Source organism: Vipera ursinii (assembly GCF_947247035.1).
Source record: "Vipera ursinii genome assembly, chromosome: 1".
Taxonomy (NCBI): Eukaryota; Metazoa; Chordata; class Lepidosauria; order Squamata; family Viperidae; genus Vipera; species Vipera ursinii.
This window is the reverse complement of record NC_139512.1, coordinates 253,964,083-253,977,612: the sequence shown is the minus strand read 5'-3', so window position 1 is coordinate 253,977,612 and position 13,530 is coordinate 253,964,083. Positions and strand designations below refer to the sequence as shown.

General features: G+C 38.5%; 1 protein-coding gene across 1 annotated transcript in view; it reads left to right on the top strand.

The window, feature by feature from the left end:
* SLC22A16 (solute carrier family 22 member 16) overlaps positions 1–12,665 on the top strand; it is a 28,666-nt gene extending 16,001 nt beyond the window's left edge. The window contains exons 3-8 of the mRNA XM_083350822.1: positions 1,482–1,599; positions 2,366–2,912; positions 8,470–8,597; positions 9,707–9,816; positions 9,962–10,061; positions 11,500–12,665. Of these exons, the coding sequence (XP_083206948.1) occupies positions 1,482–1,599; positions 2,366–2,912; positions 8,470–8,597; positions 9,707–9,816; positions 9,962–10,061; positions 11,500–11,715 (1,219 nt within the window). The 3' untranslated portion in view covers positions 11,716–12,665. The remainder of the gene's footprint in view (positions 1–1,481; positions 1,600–2,365; positions 2,913–8,469; positions 8,598–9,706; positions 9,817–9,961; positions 10,062–11,499) is intronic.
* Positions 12,666–13,530: the final 865 nt, after the last annotated feature.

The window sequence follows — 13,530 nt, the reverse complement described above, 5'->3', positions numbered from 1 at the left end:
AAGTTTAGAATAACATTGAGGCATGGGAATTGGGAGGGAGTCTCTGTGATTTCAGTCCAAATTCAAACCACTCAAACTGCTCCAAATGTGAGATTGACACTCATGGAGTATAAGTGGCAGGCAGGCAGGCAGATAGATAGATAAGTAGGCAGGCAGACAGGCAAGCAGACTGACTGACTGACAGACAGACAGAGGCATACCTTGTTTTATTGTGCTTCACTTTATTGCACTTTGCAGATATTGAGTTTTTTACAAGATCTACCAGCAAGATTATGACTCATTAAAGACTCAAATGGTGATTAGCATTGGTTTAGCAATTTTTAAATTAAGATATGTACATATTTTAGACATAAAGTTATTGCACAGTTAATAGACTACAGTATAATGTAAAAATAGTTTGTATATGAACTGGGGAAAAATGTGTGATTTGCTTTATTGCAATATTTGCTTTATTGTAGTGGACAGGAACTGAACCCACAATATTTATGAGATATGCATGTAGATAGATAGATAGATAGATAGATAGATAGATAGATAGATAGATAGATGTGGTTTTTTACATATTCTTTGTTTTGGGGGGATTAATTCATTTTTGGTTAAATATGGTTCCTATTTTTTGTTCTTTCAAGTTTTTTTAAATTTTTCATTAAGGCAAGCTAAATAGATTTATGCTTGTTAACCTGCAGGTAAGGAATATTTAGAAAAACATCCCGAATTTTCCATTAATTTTGGAATTAATAAGATTTTATTAATGGGTTTGGAGTCCTTTCTGCTTATAATATAATTTGTACTAACACCTGTGGGTGTTACTAAACTGTTCAGATTTTTTTTCTTCTGGATAATTATAAGAATTTGCTTCTCTATATTTGAAAAAAAATATTTTTTATATCAAATTCCCAATGAGAAGACTATTAATTGAAAGTAGTAATGCATGTATTTAATAGTAATTGTTTCTCTGTTAAGCTGACTTTGTAACTGACCCTAAATATGTGCAACTAGTTTCCATTATTACAGCAATTTAATGAGATATTTTAGGTTGCTGTGGATTATTCTGTTTTTCTTTTCCTTGCTGCCTTCTTTCCTTTTTCTATATATTTTCAAATTTTGTTGATCTATATACCTTGAAATAAACACAGTTATTGTGCGTCTATCAAATAAACTCTTCTATTTTAAAAAATTTTATAATGAAAGCTTAGTTTATTTGCATTGTTGTAGCTATACATTGTTGGGGGCAATATGCTGACTCTGTAAACTGCTTAGATAGGGCCGTAAAACACTGTGAAGCGGTATGTAAGTCTTAAGTGCTATTGCTGTTGCTCCCATACTGTTGTAATTTGTAGGAGGCCAACATAACGTTTCTGAAGATTGTAGAGTTGATAGTGAATACAGGATTGGTGGGACGTCCTTTTTCTTATTAGTTCAGATGCATGTTTGTCCAATGTCATGTCTGCAATATTTATTATTACAGTTGTTATTTACAGACTGGGGAGACGGTACATCCTGTGGCTCACAAGCACTGGACAGTTTATATTTGGCATCGCTGTGGCATTCACATTTAACTACAACAGTTTTGTGATAGTCCGTTTCCTTCTTGCAATGGTAAGAGTACAAGCTTATGTTTTTTCGAACAAAATTATTTGCATTACTTTTTTTTTTACTGATGTTTCAAAAAGTACAAATTGCTGCATCTTCCAATCAAGTTAAAAGAGTGTTTAGAGTTTTAAAAAACTGGTTTATTATGGATCTAATCCTGTTAAGATAAAATGCAATAAGTGAACTAAAGATCACAATTCGAGCATTTTCCTTCAAAAAAATTGACAGCGTAGCTTAAGTGCTGATAATATGGACATAGTCTCCATCCAGCCAGAGTTAAGGGCAGAGTGGTTAATTTTTTGGAGTTCCCTGCTCATGAATAATGAGTCTTAGATGGCAATTCTCCCCCCCCCCCATTTTATATATACTTATATTATGCAAGAATTCAGGGACGTGAATGTGGGCTGCTCTACGTTTAAATCGTTTTGCCCAACTTCTTTTCATGACCATCAGATCTGAATCTGGTCCACAGTTCCCTGCCCCAGGTCCATGCTGTTATATCTTGCCACCTGGGCATTCTTTAGGCTGGATTGTGCCCACATTAGTTTCCAGCATTTATTCAATTTAGATACCATCTATCTCACTTCTCAGAATTGTGCACTCTCACTGTTATTGCTCCATTCATTACTGAAGCACCACTTTCCCTTTTAAGAAAGGGGCCTTGCTGTTCTGAGCATCCCAGACCATCATTTTTTTTTAATTGTAAAAGAATCTTAGAGGGAGACTATACTGGAGCCATTTTCTTTTATGTGTCTTTTTTTCCCCCTCCTAGGTTTCAAGTGGCTACTTGGTGGTGGTGTTTGTTTATGTGACTGAATACACGGGCATCAAAGCCCGCACCTGGGCATCCATGCACATCCATGCTTTCTTTGCTGTGGGAGTCATGGTGGTGGCCCTTGTGGGCTACTTGGCACGGACCTGGTGGGTCTACCAGATCTGCCTTTCTGTAGCCACTCTCCCATTTGTCTTGTGCTGCTGGATGCTCCCAGAGACAATTTTCTGGCTGCTCACAGAGGAAAGATATGAAGAAGCACAAAAATTAATTAATGTAATGGCAACATGGAACAAAGTAAACACTCCTTGTAAAATTGCTGAACTGTGCCCGATGCAAGATGATCTTGTCAGTAGCAGAATGGGAGATCATGGCCATTCTCCCATGAAGAAGCAAAGCATCTTAGATCTGTTCCGTAACTGGCACATTGCAAGAAGGACCATTACAGTCTGGCTGATTTGGTTCACTGGGAGTTTAGGATATTATGTATTCTCCCTCAGTTCTGTGAACTTTGGAGGCAATGAATTTTTAAATCTGTTTCTCATAGGTAAATATTGCTTGATATAACTTACTGCACTTGGGTCAGAAATACAACAGTACATGTCCGGGGATTATTACTATTGCAGGTTACTTCCGAGCCCAGACCCATGCTAGGATGGTAGCCATTCCATAGAGCAGGGCTTTTCAACCTTTTCACCCATTGTACCACTTTTAGGATATGGCAACATCTGAGTAGCACCAGTCACCTAGCAACGTGTCAAAAACTTGATGACCAAAAAAAAAGGAAAAAAGTGATGAAATATAGGTAGTCCTCGACTTACAACAGTTCGCTTAGTGACTGTTCGAAGTTACAATGGCACTGAAAAAAGAGCCCCCAAGCCATAGCCGAGCAAGACACCTGCCTGCCCGCCTGGCGGCACTCTTCCTTCTGTCCAACGTTTTCATTATTCTGAGTATTTCGGTTGAAGATTGGCAGCGGGGGTGGCGGGTTAGTTTTTATTCCCCCCGTCTACTGGGTGGTTGCAGCAGGTTTTGGTCACTTCACATGACCCTGGGACACTGTGACCTTCATAAATATGAATCAGTTGCCAAGCATCTGAATGTAAATCATAAGACCCTGGAGATGCTGCAACATTCCAGCTGATCGGCACTTCTGGGCTAAGCAGAAGCACTGGGATCAGTGCCGAGCTCCAGCTGGAGCCTGGCGCTGATCCTGGAGCTTCCTCTGAGCCTTGACAGCCCTGAAGAAGCACTGATCCTGGTGCTTCCGCTGAGCCCTGACAGCCCTGCAGCTCCAGCCGTCTCTCGCTCAGGCTTGTGCGGTGATGCCACCGGTTCAGCTCATTCCCCTCCCCCGCTACCACTTTTCTAGGATGGTTGTGTACCACCTGCCAGGTGCCAATGTACCACAGGTGATACCCGTACCACTGGTTGAAAAGCCCTGCATAGACTGTAACTTTATATAAATGGGTTAGGCAGGTAATTGTGTAACCACGTGGTTCATGGAATACAAATAATTGTAATAAATAAAAGTTTCAAGCATGGCTGGAGTCGCTGGGAGAAGGTTGGAAGGGATAGCCTGGTCATCTTAAGAACTTAAGAGTTCCTCTTAAAGATTCGGTTTTCATTAAGACTTTATTATCCCTTTTACATTTGGCAATGCAGGGAGAAGTAAAGTAAGCAAGGAATTGTCTCCATTGTTACTGAAAAGTAATGCGACTAAATATCTTTGAACATATAGGCCAATCTCCATTAATAAAATTAATAGTAATTTTATTAAAAATTCCAATTACAACAGTAAAAAATAATACAAAGTTAGAAAAAAACAGAAGTGCAGCAAAGAAGGAAAAATAGAATAGAAAGAAAAAAAGACTATAGTAAATAAAAACAAAAAAAAAATATAAAGTGGCTTCCCCCGCCATCACAAGTATAAACAATTTTAGTAATTTAACACCTTCTCCTAAAATTGACCAAACAATCTCTTCTTTCCATTACTTACTTCTTGTTTATGAACCACCCTTTCCCAATCTTTTCAGCCTGGAGGAACCCTTGAAATATTTTTCAGTCTTTGGGGATCTCCTGCCCATTCAGGCCAGAAGTTACAAAATTATTATATTTGTTTCATGTGTTGGCTTGCAGATATGTATTAACAGTGTTCTTAAACTAAAAATAATGAAACTTTTTCCTTCCCCTGCTTCCCCTCCCCCCCATTTTTGTGGGCGGTTCCTGCTGCTGCTAGGTCAGCCCAGCCCAAGGCATTCTGTGCTTGGCATGTGAGGGACACCACCCACCCAGCTGTTGCACCTGCAGAAAGGCAGGCACAAACCTGCAAGGAAGGGCACAGCCAAGAAGTCCCAGTTGCATCTCTTACATATCTTTTTCATCATCTGCTTCTCCTCCTCCCTCCCTCCCTCCTCCCTTGCTCACTTCTCTGCTTGCACCTTCATGCACAATCCCTATCCCTGCCTAGGATCCACATAAGCTCTGATGGGCCAGTCTACTGTTGGAAGTTGGAGGGTTTTTTTTTTTTTTTGTTCTGTCTCTGCTGTTTTTAAAATGAGTCATAATCTCCTAGGCTGGGTCTGGGAGGGGAATGTGACTCTTTTTGAGATATGCCCAGCTGGGTTTCAGGTTGTGGCAGCTGTCTCACCTCGATTACATCTGCCCGTCCCATCAGATCTGACAGGAAAGGCACACTATGGATACTGTCAGGGAGCAACGTTTGGCAGGTCCTAGGACAGGGGTGTCAAACTCAATTTCATTGAGGGCCGCATCAGCATTGCGGTTGCCCTCAGGAGGGCGGGTGGGTATGGCCAGGGTGGGCGTGGCCTACTGGGTGGGCGTGGCTAGAGTGTATATGGCCTACTGGGTGGGCATGGCCAGCTCTACATCGTTCGCATCAAGGGTGCCTATGGGGGCCTGGGCAGGAGTGGGACAGATCTGAGGGTCTCTGGCGGAAGGAGGGTCTCTGGGCCAGGGCCAAGGCAGTGGGGGCCGTTCCCTCACTGTTTCCAGGATGGCTTCGAGGGCCGCATGAAACCACTTCGCGGGTCGGATCCGGCCCCCGGGCCTTGTGTTTGACATGTCTGTCCTAGGAGATGGACCTTCTCAGCCCTGGCAGTTTATGGAACATCTTCCCTTTGAAGCGAGACTGGCTCCATCGCTGTTGATTTTCTTAAAATCCTTGAAACGTGGTAATGCCATCAGGTGGCTCCATTGCTATTAACATCTTTCTTAGCTTTGTGTTTTTAAAAGTTTTTAAAATAATAATAATTGCTTTTTATTGACATTTAATCTTGTTGTATGCCAACCAGAATCACTTTTTTGGGAAATGGGAGGCCACATAAATTTGAAAATAAAAATCAATTTTATATTCCTTCCTTTTATTTCTAACAATCTTGGTCTTTAGTCCCTTCAAATAATGTCATAGGACTTAATTCCCTTTCATCTTTTCTTTGTCCTGTCTCACAAAATTCTTCAAAAATTTAACAAGCCTCTTTTGTAAATTCAATATAGAAAAATTATCCAGGTCGTTCTCTTGGTTTGTTATTTGTATATTCCTTTTCATTATTAAGAAATGCATGTCCAGTGTAACATTATTTTCTGTATCATTCTTGTAGTCTGTCATTTTAAAATCCATTTTCAACTCAGTCTTGATCTTGTCAGGTAAAACTGTTCCTCATCCATAAGACCTTTTAAACTCAGTCGATTTATAGAATGCAGATACTCTTAAGATTAACTTATGGGTCCATTGTTCAAAAATATCCTTCGATATGTTGTATGTCAAAATAGTTTGCTTTGGTCTATAATTGTGAGTTGAGTTTGAGCGTTCTTCTCTTTTAATTATAATCTTTAGTTCCTTCCAGTATCCAATTTTTAAAATCTTATCTTTAAAAAAAATCAAAGGAAAGCTATTGTCCCATGGGAAGTATTCTTTATTATTAATTCCAAAATCTTGTTTCAAATTTATCTTGAACCTTAGTCTATTTGTAACTTTCTAAAATCAAAGTTTTAATCACCCTTTTGCTGTTTATTCCATTTTTTAAATAAATTCTTAAACTTGTAGTTAAATCTTTTTTCCCTAAGGGTTTAATTGAAAGTCATCTAATGCTGTAAGACCTGTAGATCCAAAAGTTCCTAATAGCTGAAAAGCAGTTAACAAAAAATGTCTGAATATGATTAGAAAAGTAAGTATTGAACTTATTGTCCTTTCAATGTGGCTTATGCAATTATTCCCTCATCTTCCAGACTTATCTCTTGCAAATACTAACTGTACTTGTATATTTATGTTCTGACTGTGTTGTTTTCCATATCTTGTTTCCCCACTCAAAATATCTGGCTATTGTTGGCTAATTTTAATTGACGTATCTTGCCCATATGAATTAGTCTTCATATAAGTGAATTAATTTAATCATAATTCAGAATTTCTAATATTCAACCTTCATTTCTCAGTTTCTGCACACATGATCGATTGGATGGGGGAGATGTTTATATAGCCTTTTGCTTGAATGCTCAGCTTCTTACATTCTTTCTCTGACATTAAGATGAGAAAAATCAACTATACAAAAATATATTATGTGCTACATTTTGAATTGTATGCATAAATAGACATGCATCTTCTAACATGCTTTGCTTAAATAAGTAAATTAAAGAACAAACAATAAGCCGGTGGCTCTCAATCTTTTCTTCACCAGGGACCCCCATTATATACATTTTGTGGCCGTGCACCACCAAGACTTAAGATTTAAATAACATTTCTTCAAGCCTTCAAAGACCTCCTGTGACGATATCGCTTCCCCCCAGGCAGATCGTAGATTGAAAACCACTGCAATAAACCAGATACATAACATGTCTGAAAGGAAAGTTTAATCCCATATGTAGTAAAATTTACACACACCTCTTCCAACTACTACAAAGGGCAGGGGAAATAAGGGCTATTTCCCCCTTTGTTGTGTAGGAGTGTAGAGTTTTCAAGAATTCTTTGAAAACAGAATTCAATAACATTCTGTAAACACTAGCTTAGGCCTGGAAGGGAGGAAGTAGTGAGAAAGAAATTCAAGTGTACCCCACTTCTCTTTGATATAAGAGGAAGGAGAAAGAATTTCTATCTGGGTTTCAAGATTTTTAAACTACTTTCCAATAGTACTCATAGTGTCTTGTTTCCTGGCCAGGCCTACCTCAAATGTTGACATCTGTGTCCAGTGAAATTCTGCCTAATTGCTTTAGAATAAAGAAAGATAGGCTTGTGGTACATGCTTAACCATTTCCCCACCCCAATTTAACAAGATGCAGAGGAAATCATATTAACCTAATGATTATGATTCAGACAAGTAAAAGGACCTTTATATCCTCCTGGAGAATGTTCAGTGTATGCTTAGATTCCTTCCATTGAAATTAGTGGGCCTCAAAACAGTTCAGTTTATATAGATTATTCCTCTTATTTGGGATCATTCAGGATCAGTATATGCATACCAATTAATTGCCATACTTAAAAGTGTTTTCCCTTCCACACTAACTATACATTACAAGATGAGTCACCATTACAAAGTTATGCCCAAAGAAGTGGTTGAGTCTTCAAGAGTTCTTTACTTTAAAAAGACATATTGTAGAGGTAAGTAGGATAGTGAATTTCCATTTCTCTGGAGCATCTTTTTTCAATGGCGTGCATTTCTCTTAATTACATTCAATGTTTGCACCAACTTTATGAGCTAGATTAACTCTTCATCATTCCCATTTTGGGAATGAAGAAGAATAAGACATAGAAGGTTATTCGCCTATGTTAGCTTTCCCCAACCCAATGTTGTTCAGATTTAATTCCAACTTCTGTAATCCCCAGTCAGCATTCTTCTGGGGTAGGAATTATGGGAGTTGAACCAATATGCCTAGAAGAAACATTTAAAAAATCAGGCTGAAAAACTCAGCTTATATTTGTTGGGGATATGAAACCCTTTGTGTAAATGCAAGGACTTAAGTATACCAGGTCAATTGAATGAAAAAAGAGCTATTTCTCTAGGAAACAGAAAAACTGCTGGGAAGTATTAATGCTGCTGTGTCTTTATGTACTTAAGAACTTTCTTAAAAAACCATTAATCTTACAATGGCAGGTGCTGTGGAGCTTCCAGCATATGTCATTGCCTGCCTGGGAATGGACAGAGTAGGACGAAGGAATACCCTGATCCCATTCCTCATCATGAGTGCAGTGATCTGTGGGATAGTGATGTTCATACCTCAGGTGAGTGATTCAACACCTAGAACTTATTGGATCCTGTAGGAACACATCTGATGTATTTAATTTGCGAGGCTTTATTTGATTTCCCACATCAAGCCAAAATAACCTCTTTACATTCTGTGATTTGAAGTGTGAATTAACATTCCTTTGTGAATGTAACATTCCTATGAATTTATAGGGACCTTAAAAAATAAAATTGCAAAATCTTGCAAGAGCAGTTAAGTTGATAAACTTGTTACAAATAGTTCTTCTAGTGGCTGATGGCTTATGATGATGGTGTCAACTTTGAAAATGAGCATGGCTTCAGCCACTTTCCCTACTCCTTTTCGGCTGACACATAGCACGGAGGGAGGGGGTTTACCAGGTGCTTCGCTAGAGACTAAACAGATTTTCTCCCATGGGAACCAAGGTCATTGGCTCCTCCCAGGACTGCAGGCTGGGCGTTTCGTGAAAAGCCCACCAAGCAGATGTATTGGGGAACGTAGTTGCTTGCATAGCTTTAAGGGTGGGCTTTCTTAACTTTGTATAGGGAATTGTTAGGTGTCTATTCAGACTTGGTTTCACTTTTGATGTGCTGATACTTTGTATCAATAAAGATGTTCTTTGAGGAACTTGCAAGCCTCTGAGTTCTGCTTTATTTGTCTGTCTGTCGGAACCATGACAGATGACTTTTATTATTGTACAGTTCTTCTAGCTCACATAGCTCCAAAGACTGGGTGGGTTACAAGTCAAAATTGTATACGCTATAATAAAAAAAACACAACTATATAAAAAAAATAATTTAGCATTCTCCCAGGATAGACACTAATAAATCTTATTTAGGGTTGAGAATTTGGTCAAATAAAACTGTCTTTAAGGATTTCTTCTAAAAACAATTGGAGGGGGACTTCATGGACCTCTGGAGATAATGCGTTCCAAAATATGAGGTCTATATACAAAAAATTGGAATTAACAATTAAATAAAGGAAGCCTGACTCTTGTCTGTTGTGAACTGGATGAACAAAATGGATTTTTCATGTTTAGAAGTCTTGCATGAATTCTGGTACACAAGGATAAAATTAAATGTGAGTTCTCTCTCCACATGCTTTATGAATTGTCTTTCTTCTTAATAGGATTTCAATACTCTGTGTATAGTAGCAAACATGGCTGGAAAATTTGCAATAGGAATTGCATTTGGCCTTATCTACTTGTATACGGCAGAACTCTATCCAACAGTTGTACGGTGAGGTTTTTTCCCCCCTTCTTTACAGCTAGCATTAATGGTATTAATATATGACTTCAGTACTTTATGGAAAATATTTTCTGCTGCAACAGTAGCCACTTAATTTGGACAATTCATGTGAATAATACCATCTTTGGTATTGTAGGTCCCTTGCTGTTGGAAGTGGGAGTATGATGTGCCGAGTTGGGAGTGTGGTTGCACCTTTTTGTGTCTATCTATCAAGTGTTTGGATCTTCTTCCCACAGGTAGATGCCTTATCTAAGAGTAACACCCAACTAAGATGAACAAAAAATAATTTAAATGCCTGGGTCTGAGAACTACCAGCTGCTAAATTGATTTATCCTTCACTTGAAGCCTGTGCTAATATGTACTTTTCTCTCTCAGTGTTTTCTCTGCCCTAACCTTTATTTAGAGGAATAAATCTAGCTAGGACAGAGTACAGCGCTTAGAGATGCGATTCTGCTGTAGAAGTGATTTGAAGATTTAGTGTTTGGGAATACTTAGTGTTACAGCAGAGCCTTTCCAACTTGGCAACTTTAAACTGTGTGGAATTCAAGTCTCCGGGCTGGTTGGAGAATTCTGGGAGTTGAAGTCCATGCATCTTAGTATGGACAAGTTTGAAAAACATTGCCCATCTTATCTTTGCACTGAGGGGAGAATGCATTACTGATCATAACATGGCTTACTGCTGTGCTTTCAGCCATAGTACAGAGGTAATAGTGTCCAATTGTAGAATTAACTTTAATAGAGATTAGGCAAGCCGCTCCCATGATGAGTTTTTGCTTGAAATTTAACCTTTTATTTACCTTCTCTTGATTTTATTAGCTGCCCCACCTATTGGTAATTTATCTTAACATGGCTAGCTTAATCAGCTTTTGCTGATCTTTACTTATGATTGAGTTTGTTATAATTATAGCTATTTAATTGAAACACGGTATGAAGAATTTGAAAAGTTACATTATGGCCATATTTTTAAACAACTGTTTCTAGGGCCATAAAAAGCCCAAATCAATCAATCAATGTAGGAACGTTTAAAAGCTTAAAACGGAAAAGTGTGTTTTAGGCATTGCTATTGGAGCTGAGGCTGATGACTTTCTGGCGCTTTAAGAGTAGATTACTTCTGTTTAGCTAAAAATTCTAGAATTTTTAAAAAATGTTTAAAAGTTTTTTCAGCTGGGTTTTTAAGAGGTTGTGTTGGACATAAACATGCAGTCCTAGACTTATAACCATTTGTTGAGCCATTTGTTGAGTTAATGGGCCTAACACTTACTACTGTTGTAGGATTTCCATGATCACATGATCAAAATTTGGGCACTTGGCAACAGGCATGTATTTATGACATTTGCAGTATCCTGGGATCATGTGATCTCCATTGTGATCTTCCCAGCCAGTTTTGACATGCAAAGTCAATAGGGGAAGCTGGATTCATTTAATGACCACATGATTCATTCAACAAAGGCAGTGATTCGCTTAACAGTTGTGGCAAAAAAGATTGTAAAATCAGGCAAGATTGACTTAACTTGCCTTGCTTAGCAATGGAAATGAAAAGCCGCCTGTTAATGAGATTCTAGATATCAGTGTTTCCAATATACAGTGGCAGCAATGAGTGCATTTCAGTTGTATAGTATCCTTTTGCATTGTCTCTCTTTTGAGCTCATTTGAATGACATTTGCTTTCTTTTAGTTGATTGTTGGAATCATGGCCTTCTTGAGTGGTGTGCTAACACTGCTGCTGCCAGAAACACTTGGAAAACCATTGACAAATACGTGGGCAGAAGCTGCAGAGCTAGATGACCGGGTCACCAAAAACAGCCATTCAGAAAAATATCTTCCAGCACAGAGTGATGCAGCACTGGAGAAAATGGAAATGCTAAACCAAGGAGCACGGGGCACTGACTGATAAAATCATCCCTTTGGTTTTTAGCCAGCTTGTGTAATTTTATCTGCAACATCTTAACAGACAGTCCATGCGCCATGTAACTGGAACATTTTCTTGCCTTCTCAAGAAGAGAGACATACGAACTAGTTCCTTATTCAGGATGCTTTTCTGAATCATCTAGCTAGCAGCTGGAGTAATGTGAATTATTTTTCTGACACACACACAAAGAAAATGTTCTCTTTATGCTTGTTTTGAAAACCTCTCTCAGGATTCCTTACATCAGCAACAGCCAACACCAGAAGAAAGTAGAAACTCATGATTTCAGGCAGAAGTATGACAGTGTAGGAACACTCACTTTGTGTTGCAGTGATTTATCTGGACCTTGCCTAGCAATGGCATCAGTTAAGGAAAAGAAACAGGCATTCTTGAACTTTCATGGACCCTGTGCTAGATATCAGCATTATGCAGATGGAACAAAATACTGTTTCTTGATGTAGTTTTAGTATGTTTGGGAGAACACAACTGAAATCAGATGGTGTTAAAAGCAACACTCTTGAAAATGTCTGATAACTTGCAGAGTCTAGAAAATGTATATATACTTTAATTCTTATTACAAAATTGAACACTTCAGCAAATTGGGGAGAAAGGGGCCTGGGAACATTTTGAAGAAAATGTGCAGAGATTGTCAAGAAAACCAAGAACAAATAAAAATAGAATATAATAAATCAGAGAGGTGGAAACGGTATATACAGAAAGAAAAAAACCAAGAAAGTCTAGTTGCCTTTTTAACAGCACCTTTAGGAAATCCAGGACCTGGATGCCTGAGAATCTCCATAGATATACATACTGAAATGAAAAAAAAAAAAGCTTTAGGCTCCAGGCATCAGGACCCTTGTACTTTGTTCCATGACTGATATTACATGACAATTGTTGATACATCATATTAATTCTGAGCAAACCCCTTTGAGGATTCCTCAGTGCTTTGCTAATTTAGTTCATTATCTTATTCCTTCTGGAAGGTCAATAGAGACTAATGGGTAAAACCAGCCCTTAAAACAGCACTTTCTCTCCTGCTATCCATCCTCCATCAGCTTCTCCAGAATAAATAAACGCTTTCTATCCCTACCCCAACTCTCCTGGTTTTTGTGTGAGTCCATGTTTGGTGCTCTTGAAACTGAGATAGGTATGTGTAGGTTTTCATGCCTCTAAAAGCAAGCCTAGGGCTCCCATTACAAGCGCATGGAGGCAACATGAAAAGATCTAATGAAACCGATACATGAAAGAAATAATAAAAAGTATGTGCATTATGTTGAGAATCTACTCCAGTTTTTAATTATGTATGCTGGCAATAGTATACAGCTAGTCCTTGACTTGCAATCATTTGTCTTGTGACCTTTTGAAGTTACAAGGCAAAGTGCAGGTAGATCTAATAGTTGGATTAATACTTCCAAAAGTGATAGATATGGGCTGCAGAATACCAGAAGTTAAAAAATGAATGGCAAGGTTGTGGTTTAGTGAAAGGTGTGATATAAATCAATGAAAGACAAAAGTTTTGTGTAAACCCAAAACAATTGCAACTGTTTCCATCAAATGAATCTGAAAATTAGCATAGTGACTGGACTCTTATCATGTTAAACCATGGTTTAATTCATCTTGATTTAACTAATGAACTATATTTGGCTAGGTTCATATGATTGTGGACTAACACGGCAGGAAGGAGCCTTAGAGGTCCTCTATTCCAGGAGTCCTCAACCTGTGGTGTGTGTGTGTGTGTGTGTGTGTGTGTGTGTGTGAGAGAGAGAGAGAGAGAGAGAGAGAGAGAGAGAGAGAGAGAGA